The sequence below is a fragment of the Orcinus orca genome, chromosome 4, assembly GCF_937001465.1.
Source record: "Orcinus orca chromosome 4, mOrcOrc1.1, whole genome shotgun sequence".
Lineage (NCBI taxonomy): Eukaryota > Metazoa > Chordata > Mammalia > Artiodactyla > Delphinidae > Orcinus > Orcinus orca.
The window spans coordinates 48,461,496-48,482,106 of NC_064562.1; the positions used below are offsets into that span (position 1 = coordinate 48,461,496).

The 20,611-nt window shown below is 42.5% G+C and overlaps 1 protein-coding gene across 1 annotated transcript in view; it reads left to right on the forward strand.

Annotated features, from left to right (window-relative positions):
* SCARB2 (scavenger receptor class B member 2) overlaps window positions 1-20,289 on the forward strand; it is a 68,306-nt gene extending 48,017 nt beyond the window's left edge. Inside the window, exons 6-12 of the mRNA XM_004280185.4 lie at window positions 2,890-3,009; window positions 6,378-6,547; window positions 9,694-9,812; window positions 11,214-11,287; window positions 12,647-12,698; window positions 15,726-15,884; window positions 17,373-20,289. Of these exons, the coding sequence (XP_004280233.1) occupies window positions 2,890-3,009; window positions 6,378-6,547; window positions 9,694-9,812; window positions 11,214-11,287; window positions 12,647-12,698; window positions 15,726-15,884; window positions 17,373-17,411 (733 nt within the window). The 3' untranslated portion in view covers window positions 17,412-20,289. The remainder of the gene's footprint in view (window positions 1-2,889; window positions 3,010-6,377; window positions 6,548-9,693; window positions 9,813-11,213; window positions 11,288-12,646; window positions 12,699-15,725; window positions 15,885-17,372) is intronic.
* The last annotated feature ends 322 nt before the right edge of the window (window positions 20,290-20,611 follow it).

The following is a 20,611-nucleotide window of genomic DNA, read 5'->3' on the forward strand; positions in this document are numbered from 1 at the left end:
ACACACATATCCAGGTACATACACATACATTTGCACATGCATGAGGGAGCGCATGCGTGCACACACACACATTCCCAAGGATATAAGAACCCTAAAAGAATATGAGAAACTGGCAACAGTATTGCCTTTGGAGGGTTAACTAGATGACTGGGTACTGAGCTGGGAAGGAGATTTACTTGTAAACAGAATATAGCTGGATTTTGTTTTAAACCCAATCTGTTATTTTCTTTCCATATTTTCTTTCTCCTTTTAATAGGAGAGTTTAATCCTTTTATATACATGTTGTAATTACTGATACATTTACGATATAATGATATATTATTTGATATATTGAGACCCATTTTGACATTATTTTTCACCCTTAGCTGGTTTATATCTGTTCTACCCTTTGATTGTCTTTAACAATTTTTTTTCTAACAGAATCTAAAGCTATCTATTATCTCTCTTCTTCAAATGAGACAATAACTTTACCCATTTCTTAATACCCGTACCTTCTATGTTATTCTTGTCTACAACTTGTTTCACCTTCTTCAGAAGCCAAATATAAGTAAAATTTCATTATTTTTATAGTGAATAGTTAAACATACCAACATATTTTATTAATTTATTATTATTTTTCCTTCTCACATCTTCCCCTTGGATTTAGTTTTCTTCTTGCTGAAGGTCATTAGTACAGTAGTTCTTAAACAGGGGCAATTTTGCTCTCTAGAGGACATTTGGTGATGCCTGGACACATTTTTGGTTGTCACAACTGGAGGTTGCTATTGGCATCTACTGGGTAGAGACCTGGGATGCTGTTAAACATCCTGCAGTGTATGGAACAGTCCCCCACAAAGAATTAATCAGGCTCAAAATGTTACTAGGTTGGGAAACACTCTATTAGTAGTTCCTTCGGTGAGGATCTGTGGGTGGTAAACTTTCTTAGACTTTGCATATTTAAAAATATCTTTATTGCACTTTCAGCTGTTAATGGTTTTAGTTGGGTATAGAATTCTAGGTTGACAGTTCAGAATTATGAAGATGTTACTCCATTGGCTTTTGATATCTATCTTCTTCCTTGGCCTTTTGCAGTTTTAGTGCAACATATCTAGATTTGAATTTATTTTATTTATTCTATTTGGCCCTTGGGCCATACTTTCAATCCAAGGTCTCGTATCTTTCTTAAATTTTGGAAAACTCTCAGCCATTATCTCTTAAATTATTGCTTCTCTGTTATTCACTCTATTCTCACTACCCTCCCACAAACTCCTATTAAATATTTATTGGAGCCTCTTGATATATTCTCTGTATCTTGATCCTTTAATTTTTAATCTTTCTGAGTTTATATTTGTATAAATTCCTTAGAGCGATCTTTCAGTTAGCCAGTTCTTTCCAACTACCTACAGTCTAGAGCTTATCCCTATATGGGGTTTTTCTCTCAGAAAACTTTTTTATTGTGTTTTTATTCTGAAGGTTTCTATTTTTCATTCTTTGGGTCTCACTACTCTTATCTCATTCTTTTTTGTTTGTTTTTAATAATTTACCATTCTTTTTTAACAGATGTTATTCTTCCATTTGTCTCTTTGAGGATACTAAACAACATATTTATTAGCCAGATTGTTCAATTATTTTAATTTCTTCTCAGGTGAATTCATCTTATTGTTGATTTTGTTGCCTATCTCTTAGTATAAGTTTCTTTCACTAAAAAAAATGTTGACTTGCAGAATAATTATTTGGGAAGTCTGTCTGTTATCTATCTATCCATCCATCCATTCTACCTACCATCCATCTATCCTCTCACCTCTCCCTAGGTAACACTTTTGCAGTTGCCTCCATGTAGCCTACCTAGGAACCCCAACACCAGTACACATGGTGGGTCTCCACCTCACGATTACCCAGGGTTCATCACAGATCTGGCCAAAGAGTCAGCAGGCAGCTTGACTCAGGTTCTGGATGTGAGGCTGTGCCTGGGGCTTTCTGCCTCCCAGCAGCTCAGCTTTGCTTTCTTCGGCCTCTCTCGCTGACCAGAAAATCCCTGCCCCCAGATCCTGGTTTCACACCCTTGCTGGACCACTTTTAATCCTCATTAACCTCAGGAACTAGACTTGCAGATCTTTCTCCTGGCTTCCAGACCTGCAGTCCAATGGGCTGGCAGTTGTAGCCTTACTCACAACTTGGCAGTTATCACCTTTCATTGTCTAGGGAGATGTTCTTTTGTGTTTGAGTAGGGTATAGACCTTTTAAATGTTCTCTTTTTTGTTCTGTCAACCACTGCACTGGAAGACGTCCTCAATTCACGAACTTAGAAGGGCACCTTGACCAGAAGTTAGAAGAATTACTATTTATTGCCTGTCCTTTCCTGTCTTTTGCATTTTATACCATTTTTCAAGGCATTAATTTTTAAAAACCCGCCATCTCAACTGTGCTCTCAGTGAGCATAAAGTTGATTCAAGGTTAAACTTTCTTGTGACCCAAAAGAAATCCTCCATTAGCTGTTTGGAGGGGGAGACAGTTAATGCTCTGTCACAAATATTATCTCCCTGCCATATCTGTCCAGGGCTCATCTGTCCACGGGCTGGCTGTGAACAAAGCTACTGTAAATGCCAAATGGATCACTGCTTTAAGTAAGTGCATATTCCCAAACCTCTACGTGAGATACTCTGTCTTAGAGGAAGGGAAGAAGGATTTTTGGCTGTTGCCTCTGTCAGAATTGATTGGGGATCGGGGGCCTGCTTTTCCACCTCTTGATCCAGTCCCCAACCAATACCACCCTTGTGTCTGCGTGTGAATAAGATTCTGTGGGTAGCCAGCTCCCAGTTGAGTCTTGAAAAGTCCTGACCATTAAAAAAAAAAAAAAAAGACTAAAATCAAGTGTGACCCTCTGGACTCTTTCTTGTCTCCCAATGACAGGTCACTTGACTGGTGGACAGCAGACGAGTGCAATATGATCAACGGAACAGACGGAGATTCTTTTCACCCATTAATCACCAAAGACGAAATCCTTTATGTCTTCCCATCTGATTTTTGCAGGTAAGAACCTGAAAAATAAGTTCTTTGACTGTAAGACCACCAAAAATGTGAGGAATTATATATAGTTGCACTTATTCGGTGAGGGTATGTATGCTTAGTGAGTGATCAACGATGATGGCATATTGAGAAACAGCGAAGTGTAGTGGTTCACAGCACTAACTCCAGAGCCCGGCTGTGTTGGTTTGAATACCAGCTCCACCACTTACAGCTGTGTGACCCTGGGAACATTATTTAACCACTCTGTGCCTAACTTTCCTCGTTTGTGAAATAGGGATAGAAAGAGTTGCCTACCTTGGGAGTTGTTTGGAGGACAAACGAGTTACTTTAATAAAATACTCAGCCCAGGGCCTGTCACACTGTCAGTAACATTAAATGTTAGCTCTTTGTTATTATGGTATGCTCTGTCAGGTGTGAAATTTGCCCTGGTCTTCTTCCGGTCAACAGGTGGTCGCTCCATAGAAGGTAAAGAAAGCATACTGCAGTCCGTATTTCAGAGTCCATAGGTCTTTGCTGAGCTCTAACCTTCCTGTTGATCCCGTCTGCTCACACGTGGCCCGCAACCTCTCTCTGGCTCCCACCTGCTATTTCTGTCCAGACGCGCATGATGAAGTCCCCTCTGTGGCAGGAAGGCCTCCTGTTTGTGACCTGATTCCCAGCTCCCCGTCATCCCTGCTGCTTCTCCCGCCCTTCACCCTAAAACTGCTCAGCTGAGAGGCTGAGCACACAGCCTCCCTTTCCTCTCCCACTCACTCCTGCAAGGCTTTTTGTGAGACTTCTCCTCCATCAGAAGTAATCTAGTTGGGGCTTCCCAGGTGGCGCAGTGGTTGAGAGTCTGCCTGCTGATGCAGGGGACACGGGTTCGTGCCCCGGTCCGGGAAGATCCCACATGCCGCGGAGCGGCTGGGCCCGTGAGCCATGGCCGCTGAGCCTGCGCGTCCGGAGCCTGTGCTCTGCAATGGGAGAGGCCACAACAGTGAGAGGCCCGCGTACTGCAAAAAAAAAAAAAAAAAAAAAAAATTAATCTAGTTGCCTTTGATGCTATGGAGTCAATATTCTCAAGGTCAGCTGTTCTTCTGGCTTTCATATCTCACACAACTGAGCACCTCCTCAGTCAGCCCTTCCAGAATCACTATAAATCTCCCTCTTCCCTTGCACTGAATCAGTCAGCAAGTGGGATCCATCCTCCTCAGAAAGAGCTCTCCTTTCACTCCATCCCTGCTCTCTGTGCCATGGTGCAGACCCTTTCCAGCTTTCATGTGGAATATCTCAGTCACCTTCCATCCAGCTGCTCCCTTCAGTCAATATTTGTGAAAGGACTGAAGGAAGAGAAAATATGTTTGAGCGCAATGGGTGAGACAAAGAAACTTCAGAGGGTAGTAGGAGGCTTATTAAAGATATGGCACAGAGGAAACTCATTCTTGTTTGGTACCACTACTTCTGAAGAGCCACTTGGCAATGCTTAGTAAAGCCAAAGACGTGCAAACCCCATGATTCCGCACTTCTCTCCTATGAAGGTTCCCTGACCTGAAGAACTCGTGTACATACGTGAAGGAGATTTATACAGAAAAGTTCACTGCAACATGGATTGTAGTTAGGAAAAATTGGAAGTGTCAACGGAAATAATAAAGAATCTATAATAGGAATAGAAAAGAGTTTTATTTGAGCCAAACTGAGGACTGTAGCCTAGGAGGCACTGATTCAAGGAGCACTTGAATTGTGTTTTATCAGACTACAAAATGGGGGAGACGTACAAAGGCAAAAACCTCAAGGTTGCAGTTAGTTACGTGAGTTGTTTATCAAGAATTATAACTGGGGCTGGCAAGAAGTAAGAGTGCTTGTTAAGCAAGGATTGGTTGGGATCTGAAATGGTTGCATAGTTACAAGGGGAGACCTTGAGACCGTAAGGTTGCAGCTGGCCACTGCGAGCAGATACTGTTTTGAGAACGGCTAGTGGTGTCCTTGAGTTTGATGCAGTTCAGAAAATTTATGTTCACAGTGATGCAGGAATGTGTCTGAAACCACATCCACAATGGCCACCCGGCTCCATCCTGAATGTGACCCACAATTACTCCATTTTGATTTTTAAAAGCATTCTTTACTTTAATGGTTAAAGCAGATGTACAATGAGTGTTTGATAGGCTATGAGAGAGGCTGTTCCCATTAGCATAAAGTTTAAGTTAAATCATGTGTTAGCCAGAATAACTTCCCCATATTTCAATATGTGAAAATTTCTTCCATCCAAAGAAATCTAAGTGCCTGTGAAAAGGAAAATATAAATAAATAATGAGGCTTCCCTGGTGGCGCAGTGGTTAGGATTCTGCCTGCCAGTGCAGGGGACATGGGTTTGAGCCCTGGTCCGGGAAGATCCCACATGCCACAGCACAGCTAAGCCCGTGCGCCACAACTACTGAGCCTGGGCTCTATAGCCGCGAGCCACAGCTACTGAGCCCACGCGCTGCGACTACTGAAGCCCGCGCGCTAGAGCCCGTGCTCCGCAACAAGAGAAGCCACCACGATGAGAAGCCCGCGCAACGCAATGAAGAGCAGCCCCAGCTCACCGCAATTGGAAGAAAGCCTGCGCGCAGCAACGAAGACCCATCGCAGCCAAAAATTAAACCAAACAAACAAAAAGTTTAAAAATAAATAAATAAATAAATAATGGGGTATTTGTTTGATAGAATATCATGTTACAAGTAAAATATAGGGGCTTCCCTGGTGGCGCAGTGGTTGAGAGTCCGCCTGCCGATGTAGGGGACGCGGGTTGGTGCCCTGGTCCGGGAAGATCCCACATGCCGCAGAGCGGCTGGGCCCGTGAGCCATGGCCGCTGAGCCTGCGCGTCCGGAGCCTGTGCTCTGCAACGGGAGAGGCCACAACAGTGAGAGGCCCATGTACCGCAAAAAAAAAAAAAGTATATATTCTAATCAAGTATCTGTCTAATGGGGCACTTTTCCAGGCCTGCAGAATCTACCGGGCCACACGCTTTGCCAACTCTTCAGCTTTCGCTTTGCCTCTGCCTCACCCTGGCATGTGTCCATGCTAGTCTAGGCAACTCATTTCTTTCAGCACAAATATCCATTCTAACTCATTTTCTTGATTTTATACCCCACGTTATGTTTTTTTTCTAAGTCTTGTTAAGATGTTAGCATAGCTGCTGCCTCTTAAACATCTTTCATTATAATCTGTCTCCTACTTTATTACACATTCAATGGGTTGAGCTCCTTTCAAGCTTTCTTTTGCCTCTTCATTTTCCACTTATCCTGTAAGCTTTTAGCCACGTTATACCCAAGAACGGTTGCCTAGCTCACTGGTACGGGCAGATCATGCTGATGGGAGCTCACATTGACTTTTTATTCTTACCTCCTAACAGGTCAGTATATATAACTTTCAGTGACTTTGAGAGCGTACAGGGACTGCCTGCCTTGAGGTTTAAGGTGCCTGCAGAAATATTAGCCAATACCTCAGACAACGCTGGCTTCTGTATACCTAAAGGAAACTGCCTGGGCTCAGGAGTTTTGAATGTCAGCGTCTGCAAGAACGGTAAGAACTCAGAGAGGGGACATGGGCAGGAGGGTCTGGATGCAGGATTGGTGTTCTTCAACAGAGAATGTTGTCAGCCCAATAGAAAGAGCGATTTTGACCTTTCAAGAATAACATTTTGGGGCTTCCCTGGTGGCGCAGTGGTTGAGAGTCCGCCTGCCGATGCAGGGGACATGGGTTCGTGCCCTGGTCCGGGAAGATCCCACATGCCGCGGAGCGGCTAGGCCCGTGAGCCATGGCCGCTGAGCCTGTGCATCCGGAGCCTGTGCTCCGCAACGGGAGAGGCCACAACAGTGAGAGGCCCGCGTACCGAAAAAAAAAAAAGAATAACATTTTGTCAGAAACAGATTCACAGACATAGAAAACAGACCTATGGTTACCAAGGGGGAAAGCAGAGGGCAGAAATTAGGAGTTTGGGATTAGCAGATACAAATTACTATATATAAAATAAAATAGAACAAGGTTCTACTGTATAGCACAGGGAACTATATTCAATATCTTGTAATAACCTATAAAGGAAGAGAATCTTAAAAAAGTATATATATATATATATATATGTATGTATAACTGAATCACTTTGCTGTACACCAGGAACGAACACAGCCTTGTAAATGAACTGCAATTAAAAAAAAAAAAAGTTTTGTACCATGGCTATAGCATAGTTTTTTTTTAAAAAAAGCATTGGCTTTCCTGTAATGATTTTTATTCCTAGATTGCCGTGTTATGTTTTTCCTGGGAAGTAGTTTAAGAGTTTGTTTTTCTTTTTCTTGAAACCGGTCCAGGGCCAGTGTTTCTTAATGTTTGAGCTAATCTGCTCCTTTCCGTGAATGAGGTGGAATGATCAGGGGTGCAGCTGACAGAAGCATTTTTTTCATTACGAGGACTAGTTTTTGCAATCATATGCTGCAGAATATTCACAATAGCCTTGCTAGAGAGACAGCCAGTAGCCTCTGTTCATAATTGTGGAAACCAGGGCTCAGAGAAGGAATGGGATTTTTATAAAATCCTTACCTCTGAGCAAATTCCTGCTAGAACTTAGGGTCTTCTCATATTTGTACTGCGATCTTTCTGAGGCTACAATTCTTGTTTAAAGTTTCTCTTGAGAAACTCTGTAACTCCTTTCTCTTGATTAAAGTTGTACTTTTTTCCTGAATGATGTGCTAACTTTTGCCCCCGTGTCCATTTGGTTTGAAAATCTCCTTTTGGGATAACCCTCCCTTTCCTTGTCTGATGGGGTCATGGCTCCCAAGCCTGGCCTCAGAACTGTCTGGAGAATCATTAAAAACATCTGTCCCAGGGCCCACCTGCTAGCACCCCAGAATCTGTAGTTTTAATGAACTTCAGGTGATTCTCATAAAGGTGGTACCTGCGAGATTGGGAACCGCTGTTCTGGGGAACACACACCCCTGACCTAGAGATCAGACCTCTCCTGCTTGCTCACTGGGGGATGGTCCTGAAATGGCACCTGCCCGATCAACCCATGTTTCTGTGGTTCAAGGCACACACGTAGACACATTTTTCTTGTTGTTTTGTTAACAGTCTGCTTCCTCAAGAAGTTGATGTCAGAACCAACAGAAGGATTCTACTTTGCAACAGTCCTACCTCTTGCTATAATCCTTTTCCTCTTGCCTGTTCTGTGTTCCCAGATGTGGACTGAAATATTACCCTTCAGGACTATCCTCAAGTGTTTTGCATTCCCCAGGGGAACATTCTGGCTAGTGGGATGAGTGAGCGTTCTGGAGTCAGGGGGATCTGGGATTGACTTCTGTTTGTTAGCAAATTGGCCACGTTGCTGAAGGAGGGTTCCAGACAGCAGTTTTCTCATCTGTAAAATGGGGGTGATTATAACTTCCTTGGAGGGTTGTGTGAAGGTTAGAGATAATGTATGTAAAACACTCAGGACAGTGTCTGGCCCTTATTAAGTCCTTAACAGATCTTTAAAAATACATTTTAAAGGTCAGTATAGGAAATTCCCTGGCGGTCCAGTGGTTAGGACTCTGCCCACTCACTGCTGAGGGCCTGGGTTCCATCCCTGGTCAGGGAGCTAAGATCTCACAAGCCACGTGGTGCAGCCAAAAAAATCAATAAATAAAGGTCAGTGTAGGTCACAAAGAAGGAAATCATGTCTTCGTGAAACTGTGTAGCAGCAGAGAGCAGAACTGTGTGTATGACAAGTGAGGTGTCTGAGCCATGGGCTGGAGGATATGTGAGCAGACTTAAACTACTTGCCGTTAAGCTAATTTCTCCCAAAATGTATTTTCCTGGCAGCAGTTATTGAGTCCCTCTCCTCTTTTCAAGAGCAAAATCTATCAATAGAATAGGTTTCCTTTAATAACTTGCTTCTCTATGTGTTCCTTAAAACGAATAGGAAATTTTTTTAAAAAAAAAAAAGTAAGAAAAAAAAAACAGTGTCTTCCTGTGGGCAGACCTTGATCTAGTCAGAGGCTGCAGATGGCAGGACCAGGCAAAGTCTTAAAAAAAATTCTACATTGGAAATTCCCTGGCGGTCCAGTGGTTAGGGCTCCGCACGTTCACTGCTGAGGGCCGGGGTTCAATCCCTGGTCGGGGAACTAAGATGCTGCAAGATGCCTATTTTGGGTAAAACATAAACAGGAAAGCAGAAAGATAAGGGGGAAAAAAGTCCATGTACTGGTAGAGAATTACAGTTGAAACAAGTGCTTTAAAATGAGTCGTCCCTTATTCGATCAGAATTATGCCTCCATCGCCTGAAAGCTGGATGTCTTGGGGAAATTTTATAACTTCTCTGATCCTCCCTTTCCTCAAATGCAAAAGGAAGGAAATAGTTCTAACTTCATAGGACTGCTGGGAGCGTTAATTAAAATAATGTGTGTAAAGCATTTGTCTATTATAGGTTCAGCAAATGTTTGTTGAAGAATAAATGATTTAGCCAGGACTTCATATTCTGATATAAAATAATGTAGGGGTAAAAGAGATGTCAGAAGATGAAGTATAAATCCCTAGCTAAGAGATGTAGGATATACTTTTAGCCTGCCCCTCTCCCCAATCCAACTTTTCTGTGTATAGCTTTCCCCCTACTGAGGAACTGGATTTGTGGTCAGGAACTTTATATTCATCTTAGACTTTTAAGAACCTCACCATTCATTTCTGTTTTCCTCAAAATGCAGGTGCACCTATTATTATGTCTTTCCCACACTTCTACCAAGCAGATGAGAAGTTTGTTTCTGCCATAGAAGGCATGCACCCAAATAAGGACTATCATGAGACATTTGTGGACATTAATCCTGTGAGTACACACGTCTTCTTGGTTAAAAAACATACATTTTATTCTGTCTATACGGTGTTCACCAGCTTAGCCCTGGGTACTCTTGAGAAGTGTATTGTCTTCCTTCCATTCACATATTCAAGTGGAGGGAGCTCAGCTCAGTGTGATGTGATGCAGAGTCTCATAGCCCTGTAATTAGAAGGCTGAGTTGTATTGAGCTAATACGCAGAAATATTGGCAAACCCACTTTAACAAAAAAGCAACAGTGAAAGTCCCATCATTGGAAACAACTGGAATCGGACCCAGGTAACCTGGTCAGTCTTCTGTTGCCAAAAGACTGGACCTGAACATACACGTATTCCTCTCACTGGGCCACAGATCAGCAGGGTGAAGACATTCTGCTGCCAGGAACGTTTTGGTTGAAATTTAAATGTATATATATTAGCTTCAGTCACTTTTGGCAAAACTCTTTATACAGGTGCTTTTGAGAGTTATTATATGACATCATTAATTTAAAAAGCATCAAATATATACATACTCTAATTCCATATTCATAGAGGAGAAAACCTAAAAACCATGTTGAAAGGATGTATCATTTCACAATGTGAGAACCTTTCACTGTAGGGACTGAATTAAAGGTGAGATATCTTCATTCTTGGGATTTTGAGCACATGCATGGAACAGTCACAGAAGAGCCAGCACATTCTTTGAGCACAGCGACTTATGGGCATTTCAACCATTAGCTACACTCATTGCATTCATATTTGAGAAATCGGTGCTCTTATCGTTTTGTGAATAAGGTCAGGTGTGGTTTTCTCCCTTTTCTCTCTTAGCCATCAGTCAGCTCCTTTTCAGTAGCCAAACCGCTTGTCACCAGGGTGAGGCACAACCCCACCCGCTTGGTGCAGAAGGTGGCGTGGCCATGGGAGGACAATGCTGCGTCTGTCCTCCGGGCTCTGTTGGGTGGGCCTGGCCACAGGTGGGCACCATTCTCTGGCTGTGACCACATCCTCCTTGTAGCACTCTGTCCCTCTGCCTGGAAACCCAGAGCCGACAGGGTATCTGCTGGATCTCCTTCCTGCCCGTGTCCTCTAGGGCTTTGCTATTCAAAGTGACAGCATCCTGCTCAATCTCAGGCCCCACCCCAGACCTACCAAATCAGAATCTGCATTTTAGTAAGGTGCCCAAGGACTCGCATGCATAGTCAAGTGTGAGAAACATTGGTCTACCAGGCACCTAACACAATCCACAGTTCTCATTCTGTCCTGGGGAACAGTTTTCCCTCGTCCCGCTCTGCCTAGCACATGTGGCAGTGGCCGCCCTGTTTATCAGAACCACCCAGAAACGGTGCTCTATCGACAGAAACTGTGTGTGTGGTTTTAATAAATCCTAACGTTTTCTTTCTACTTCTCTGATTCACAGTTGACTGGAATTATCCTAAGAGCAGCCAAGAGGTTCCAAATCAACGTTTATGTCAAAAAATTAGACGACTTTATGTAAGTTTCGCTTGTTTCTGCAGAGGCAGAGGGTGGTTTTGCTGCATTGACTTTCTGGTGGGGTTGATGTCGAGAGGGGTACAGCCCACTTCTAAGTCTGTTCACCCTGCCCTTCAGGGATGAGGCACGATCAGCATTGTCATGGGCAGCCTGGGTCTTGGAAGTTACTTATTTTACTTAACCAAACACTTATAGAATGCTTTCCATGGATCAACCATTATTCTAAGTAGTTTACATACATTAACTCATTTGTTCCTCACAATAACCCTGTATTACCCCCTTTTACAGATGAAGAAACTGAGGCCCAGCGTCTGCTCTTACCCACTCTGCTAAGCATTTCCCTCACCAGGACTCTGGCTGCCTCCCTCCCTCCCTCCCTTTCTTTCCACTGCTCCCACCCAGGCCAGCCACAAACCCTCCCGTGGATGGTGAAATACTCTCTGGAGTCCAGTGTACCCACACTCCATCTGCTTAATTAGGATTCTCGAGTATAATCTCCTGCTCAGACTTTTCAGTGGTAATTGAGAAAATGACTTCATTCAATGTTGAATGAAAAAGCAGAATGCAAAACTGTAATACATATCTATACTATATCTATATTTATCTAATCTTTCTGTCTGCCTATCTATCATTCAAACTTGGTTGGCTCCCCCCATAAAATTTGCCAGGTTTAAGCACATGTGTTTGGGATCTTTCTAGAAAGCAAATGTGATTTGTAAGGATGCATTTTGTGTGTGTATTTCTGAGGGAGTATAATTTAGTAGTTACAATCTAGAGCCTTAGAATCAAAGTGGAATTCCAATCCTAGCTCCACCACTTCCTCATGGTGGTCCTGGGCAAATTACTCCGAGCTACCATCTCCTTGTCTTAAACCTGGGACAGTAATACCTACTGCATTGGGACTACCATGAGAATTAAGTGAGATAATGTTCCCAAGACACCTGGTACAGAGCTGGTGCATGGTAAATGCTCAGTAAGTGATTGCTCCAGGCTCTTGTAAAGACAATACTGAGTAGCCTGATTATAAAACATTCTGAGGAATGACAGTATTGTTCTGCTGGAACCTCCCCTCCAATAACTCTTGGGAGTATGGTAATCATTTTGATGAATTTACTTTTGGCATCTTGTGTTTTGGTTAAACACACTTTACATAAATATGCAACACTTTGAATTGTTAGACTGTTTGTGATCTAACTGCTGATTATTAGGTGTTTGCAGATATAATAAGAGGTCTGCATAAATTCCAGGTAATTTAATGAAATAACTGGGCTGGCATTTTCATATAAACTTGTCTCGCCAGGCCAGTGTGCCATCCTAATGAGGATGTCTATAAAATAGTCTCTTTTTTTGTGTTTGTAGTGAAACGGGAAATATTAGAACCCTGGTTTTCCCAGTGATGTATATCAATGAGGTAAGTCCTGGGAGGGAGCCACAGGTACGTTTTACCTGTGGAAGCTTGGGGAACTTCCTACTTCTGCGATTGTAGCTATGTGTAATTTAAGATGTGAGAAAGGGGCAAAGGTGATTTTTTTTTTTTTTTTTTTTTGCGGTACGCGGGCCTCTCACTGCTGTGGCCTCTCCCATTGTGGAGCACAGGCTCCGGACGCGCAGGCTCAGCGGCCATGGCTCACGGGCCCAGCCGCTCCGCGGCATGTGGGATCTTCCCAGACCGGGGCACGAACCCACGTCCCCTGCATCGGCAGGCGAACTCTCAACCACTGTGCCACCAGGGAAGCCCAAGTTGATTTTTAAAAACCTGTTTGTCCTCAGAAAATTTCTGTTTATATGTTTACATGAATCTTCCTGTGTCTGAGATTTGAAAACGACAGAAAGAAATTTCCCTTGTCAAGAACATTATTTGGGTGAAACTTCTTTCTGGGAAGCTGGTTATGTAAGAAACAAAATGCAAAGGTAATTAGTTTACCGTTCATTAGTTGAGGAGAAAAAGAATAAAAAAGAGCGTGGGGTGCTTGAGAAATGATTAAATAAAATGTGATACCTGCCCATTAATTGCAGTGATACGTGGGTGCCTTATTCTTCATCATAGCATAGAGTCTTTTCTACTTTCTGGTTCCTGTCTTAGTTCAAACAAGAGGAGTTTCTCTTGAGAAATATTTCTTTCACAGTGTACCCACAGAAATGTTATCCCTAATTGTTAGGCATAAATTGAAGTTCTGTAAAGCATATTCTGAAAGCTCATGAAACATCCACTATTTAAGACACCTGTGATAAATTCTTTTCTGAATCACATATCACATTTACTGTAGTTATATCTCCTCAATTTCCCTTCTCTCTTTCACCCAGTTTTGAGGGGAAACTTGCAGAATTTTCCCCCTCAAATTCATGATCGGCTGGCTTCCATTGTTAACAGCAACAGTTGTTAAAGTTTCATGATTTTTCTCTCTTCCCTGAAAATATTTGTTCTTTGTAGAAGATTTAGTAACAAAGATTAGCAAGGAAAGGGAAAGTTCAAATGACTTCTCGCAAAACCTGAGCCAGACTGATAAATTGTTTTATTTTTAATTAATTAATTAGTTTATTTTTGGCTGTGTTGGGTCTTATTTGCTGCGCGGGCTTTCTCTAGTTGCAGTGAGAGGGGGCTACTCTTCATTGCGGTGCGCGGGCCTCTCATTGCAGTGGCCTCTCTTGTTGTGGAGCACGGACTCTAGGTGCGCCGGCTTCAGTAGTTGTGGCTCACGGGCTCCAGAGCGGAGGAAGCTCAGAAGTTGTGGCACACGAGCTTAGTTGCTCCGCGGCATGTGGGATCTTCCTGGACCAGGGCTCGAACCTGTGTCCCCTGCACTGGCAGGTGGATTCTTAACCACTGAGCCACCGGGGAAGCCCCTGATAAATTGTTTTTAACTTGCTTTATTTTCCTCAGCAATACGTCGTAAAATTTTTTTTCCAAAACAACTTTGTAAAATAAAATTTGATGTTTCACATTTTGTAAAAGTAACGTGCTCTTTATAGAACTCAGGAGATTAAAAATTGTATTTAAAAAGTGAACTGCTTGATAAGCAAGCCCATCCCTCAGAGAAAAGTACAATTGATATCTGCTTATGTTGCCTCAGTATTTTTCTGGTTTTGATATTACATAGTTGAGACCATACGGTAGATACGGTTTTATATCCTTTTTCAACTTAGCATTGTATTGGTAGCCACACTGATAAACTTTTGAAGGGTTTGTGATTACAGTTCTAAGACAAGGCTTTTATTGTTTCATAGGAAGAATTCAGGCAGTATTTACCATTTATAGGACCTATTTACAGTTGCTCCTGGGTCATTACGGTTATTGTTTGTGGGGAGAGCCATGGAAGGAGGGCTTTTTGAAAGTGTGGAAGGGCCCTGTTCTGCCAGCTTACATTCATTGTTGCACCATATTTGAAGTCCCTTCCACCTTAACTTCTGCTTTGACTTTTTGTTAAAGACTAGATTGAGTCCAGGGAATGATGGAGTGAAACCTCGTGCTTTTACTCCCTCCCAGAAAGAACTTGACTTTTCTCTTCTCTAGAAAAGGAAAACATTAGACCTGGAAGTGACCTTGGAGACTGCTCTCCCACCCCTTTCCTTCCAGAGGCGGAGACTCTGACCATGATGGGCCTTCATCTGCAAATTGAGCAGATGAATTAAGCCCATTCATTAATTAAGCCCAAAGTCCCAGTTGTTGCTAATAATTTTTATAGAATTAAGTTCTTCAGATACCTCACAGTTTAAGGTGATAATACTTTTGCCCTTAGTTATCTGGAATTCTGGTTAGCCTCAAGACTTCCCTGAACACTTTCTGTCTAGACCTCTGGTCCCGATCAGTATAGATCCAACCAAGAGAGAAATGATGCTTTCCACATGCCATTATTGGAATATTGCATTCATTCATTCATCTAATCAAGAGACATTAATTGAGCACCTACTGTGTTTCAGGCGCTATACCCAGTGTTTAGTTGACTGAAATAAAAGTCTTGCCTTCAGGAACCTCACAGTCAGGAGGAGACAAACAAGTAAACACACAGTTATAATGCAGAATGTGGAGACAGTGATGGAAGATTTTAGAATGTGAGATGGAAGCGCAGAAAAGGGGCCTTGAACCAGGCCAAAGAGACTTCTGGAAGGAAGTTATGCTGAGTTGGATTTTGAAGGGTGACATGGAGTTGTCTGATACAAAAGAAAAGCTGATATTATCTCAGTATTTCTGAATACTTTCCCCCTCCTTTTTCCCACCAATTTTGAGTAAAACATGTCTTCAGGAGAAAAGAGACATCAGTGAATAAGTGCCCCCTCTGGTTATTCTAACTTATAAAAGGATTTTCAGTATCTCTGGTTTGCTAACAGGAGGACATACCCAAATTGTGTTTAATGGTTTGGAGGAAAGATAGAGCAAAAAACTTTACACCCTGGATATTCAGTAATCAAGGGAATACTATTTTCTTGCTCCTCCTCGCAGAGTGTTCTCATTGATAAAGAGACTGCAAGTCGACTGAAGTCTGTGATTAACACTACTCAGATCATCACCAACATACCCTACATTATCATGGCGCTGGGTGTGTTCTTTGGTCTGATCTTCACCTGGCTCGCGTGCAGAGGACAGGGATCCATGGACGAGGTGAGCAGTGGCTGGAGGAATGTCTCCCTTACTGAATAACGTTCCTTGAGGACTTCAGCTGTGCTTCACTGAAGGGCTGTCAGCGGGCTTATTAGGGTGGATTCTGAGGTTTTATGCTGGGCGCAGTGATTTCATGGTTATATTACTGCTGGGCCAAATGAGAGGCAAGGGAAGTGTGTCAAGGTGGAGGGGTGATAGAATGGTATTTTCCAGTATTTCAGGCTTTCTTGGTAGGAATGGAACCCCTGGGAGAAAGCATTGTGTCTTTGCAAGTAACCTGAAAAAAAGAGGAAGAATATAAAACAGCTAGGCACCCGGGCTTTCTTGTCAGACTGCCCAGGTTCAAATCCCAGTTTGGCCACTTAATAGCTGTGTGACCCCAGAAACTGTGCCTTGGTTTCTCTATCTGTAAAATGGGATGATAATTGAGCCCCGCTTAGGAGTTTTTTGTGAGGATTTGATGATATTTTAAACATAAAGCACTTGGCCCAGTGTAAGTATTTAGTAAGAGCTCAATAAATATTAGTTATATGACAAAATAGCTCCATAATTATAGAGCAAGGCAGCCAGAGATCTGCTTGGAAAGAATCCCTGGTTTATCAGAAGATACCTACCACTGAGTCGTCATTGCATAATAAATGATGGGCACAGGGGAGTAGTTCCTCTCCTGGAGGGGTGGGAACAGCCCCAAATGGGTGGGATAAGTGGTTAGGTTGGCTTCCCTAAGTGACCAGCAGGCCAACCCAGGGGTCTTAACACCTTCAATGAGCCCTTCTTAAATTCTCACCAGCCTCTCTGTTTGCAACAAAGGCTTTTTTTTTCCCTCTCTTCACTGCCTCCATTATGTATCTGAGGCAAATGTGACATAGGAAATGAAATAGGCTGAAACCATCTAAATCCTATAAGCTCAGATTTCCCTGTCTTCTGCGTGCTTCCAGTATGCCTTTCAACCCATGCCCATCACATTAGCGTGAATTAGGTGTGAGACAACGATTTTTCCATTTCTATCTATGGATTGATCTTACAGTCAATGTAAGATGGATTGTACTGTCACTGAGCTTTTCATAGGCACAGATGAAAGCCCACGTAAATATTATGACTGTTCCTACAATTAGCCATCTTCACATATCCAACAGGCAAGCATTACTGAGCACCCATCACCTATGACACATTGTTCTCTGATGGGCCTCCAACTGAAGGAGAGAAATTCAATAGGGTGTGATGAGGATTATGGTCCAGGTCAACACAAGGAGAAGGGTTCTGGTCCAGTGTCAGGGTAGGGGTGTCAGAGCAGGCCTCCTGGAGAGGATTAGGGCTGAATGTTAAAGAAACAGCAAGAGGAAGCAGGCCAAGAGAAGAGAAGGTGATTGGGATGACAGTTTTCCCATCAGTTTCCCCTCCTTGCACCCCTCTCTCCACTTTTCACATCTGGGGAGAAGTTGGTCACGTGATCTCCTAACCTCGCTGTCCTCTCTCACCTGGTCTCAGGGAACTGCAGACGAAAGAGCACCTCTCATACGAACCTAAGCTAACCATGGGCTGCGCCTGGGGAAGGAAGCGTGCGAGCTGTCGTGACCTGGACCACGACAGTGGGGCAACTGTCTGCATCCTCACAGGCTTGTCAACTGGTGCGAGAGGGAGGAGACCCCGTGCCTGCGTGTGTTCAGCACCTTCTGGCAGAGGTTCAAGAACAGGCTGACCTGGTTGGCCATCAGGATCCTGTGGTCCCTGACAAATTGTTTTTCATGTGTCTAGCAAGTATTTAATAAACTCTGGTGTAGTAATTTTTTTGTTGTTGGGTGCTGGTAGCTCCAGAATTTTGTGACCACTGTCGTGGTTATAATGTCTGTGCCTCACTTGTTAACACTACTTGGTCTAACCTTATTCACTACTCTTCATTCACCAAACTTTGTGCTCAAAATACATAAATACTATTTGATGTTGTATTCCTCCATTCATTTCATCCACAAAACAGAAGTAAATAAGATTTGGGGATGCAGGGTAAAATGGTAAGCCTCATTCGATATCATTCAAATGCATCTAATTTCCTCTTTTGAAAAGGTGCATATTGCATTTCTTTTCTTTTCTTTTTTTTTTTTTTTTTTTGCTGTACGCGGGCCTCTCACTGTTGTGGCCTCTCCCGCTGCAGAGCACAGGCTACGGACGCACAGGCTCAGCCGCTCCGCGGCATGTGGGATCTTCCCGGACCGGGGCACTAACCCGTGTCCCCTGCATCGGCAGGTGGACTCTCAACCCCTGCGCCACCAGGGATGCCCCATATTGCATTTCTTGCTAATCTTCAGTTCATAATTCCTCCAGGAAAATAATTCAGACAGCTTTCATACAGGGTAGGAATCAAGCAGGGAAGGGGTTTGTGGAGGTGGTACCCGTGAGCTGATAGTGACAAGCACCTGAGGATTTTTGACTTGTACTTTTGTGAATTGAGAGAATGCATAAATGATGTTGGTGAGGACAAGTACAGATATTTCATATAGAATAGAATGCTAGTTATGACATTTGTGGGTAGTTTGTTATTTTTTTAGTCCAAATGATCTTGATGTGGAAAGATGTTTCTGGGAGAAGGTAATCAGTAACTGATTTTTTTCCCCAATCACCCTTGCCAAATGTGACTGTTACAATACAATTACAATACTATTGAGTGATTATTTGTAAAATGATTTCTAAATATAGGAAATCCATCTCTCCACAGCCTAAGGTACACTTAAATTTCAGGAAGTCTGACTACACTAAAGAGACATTTCTTCTAGGGCAGTCTTCTTGGTAACTTTGAAATTGTTTTTATAAGTTGTTCTTTTCTCAGATTCAGTTCCTTCTGATGTTTTGTGGCTCACTGTCACTCACTGAATAGAGAAAAATGTGCCCTACGCTTCCTGTGACAATCATTTTGCTGACAGAGTGATGGTGTTTTAAAATATTGCACAGAAAGTGCATTTAAGAAAAGTCCCTTGGGACCAGAAGCAGAGCCACCTCTCTGCAGAAGACCTCTTGGCTTTCAGTGTAACCTACGTCAGGATTGGGAACCATCAGCTGTCACAGAATTCAAGCATATTTAAGGGCAGTTTCTTTGATTCTTAACGTTCACTATTCATTTTTGATTGAGAAACCTGTACAGTTAATATGGCAAAGTGCACAGATAATGTCTTAACAACTGAATCATTCTGCAGGATTTTTTGTTTAAAACTGGGTTTCAGTGTAAGCAAATGAAAGAAAAAAAGCCACAGTTTCACAAATACAACTTCTGATCCCTGTATGGAGGTAATAAATCATTTCGTTTCCTTGCCTCAATTTTCCTACTCTCTACCCTAAAGCAATTTGTAATGTTTCCCTTTTTGAAGGGGCAGTTCATTAAACTCTCAATTTCTCTATAAATTAAGATAGAACCTATAGATACCCCAAATCACCGAAATGTGAAAAGCTAAATTGAAGATATTTTGTCTTCAATAATGCCAAATATCTAGATTTTTAAAAATTTATCAGTATTTAACTAGATAATTGGCACATCTTATTCTGTTATGCACCCATTTATTCACATTAATAAAACTGATAAGTCAGTGCGTACCCACTGATTCATTCTCTTACCAGAATATAATCATCTGTGAGGAAGAAATTTTTAAATACTATGAGTGATAATATTACAGTTAATGATGTACACCTTTTGATTGAATCCCACACAGTCAGGGAGGCCAAAAGCATAATATTTTCCTATGATTCTTAATAGTTACTTGGCTTAAAAATCACATTTGATATTTTCCTTCTGAAAAATCTGTGGCAAACCCATACACTGCAGTCAAGATCATAGATTGGTTAAGAAGAATGAATGTACCTATTTGGTTTTAGGTTGAAATAACAAACAGTTCCTCATGGTCATTTTTGTGGAGCTATTATCCTAGAAAGGTCCCCAAAAGCTTTGTGATTGTCACAATCAAAGAATACGGTGTCCTGTACTATGATACTCAGTTTAGGAGAAACCAAACAGAGAGAGGTTACCTCACTTCTCTCAGGGAAGATCAGGAGTTGAACACAGGACAGGAGATGGTCTTTGCCACATTCAGCTCCAGGCTTTTCCCACTAGACTTTATTCTAGAAAGCTCACTAATGGTCAGGCAGACCAAGTACTACACAACTAACCTTTATCGGGGTTTTTACTTAAGAGAGGCTAATTTTTTATTTCAGTTGCTCAAGATAAGAGTTCTGTAAAAGGTGCCCGCCATCCTTGGCCCTCTGGGCATTATCACTAGGATTAATTGCTTGTGGCTGTTAAATGCTGAGCAGAATGTTCTTCCTATAGTTTATACCGCTGGTTCCTTTCATGTGATTCTTGACATGTTTATTTCTACCCTTAATGCAATGAAATATTTCACTAATAAAAAAACTTTCTATGAAATTGCACTGGAAATTGTATGTTATGTCATCAGATGTCCAGTGGTCTGTGGCGTTTCATTTGAAAGATGCTCTCTGCCCTCCTGACGGACTCAGGCCTGAGTCACACCCTTGGGCCACCTCTGATTTCAGCTCAGCTGCAGTTACAGGCAGCCTGACAAGCCCCACTTCAAGAAGGTCCCACACTGTGCTCTTCTGCCTCAGAGCTTTCTCCAGAGCCCCGGAAGCCCCTCAGGAGCATGGGGTTTAATACTCCTATGTATTGACGCTCAATCAAAGGGGGCAAGAGTCAGCTGACAAAGGTGCCAGTCCTCAGAGGGACAGTT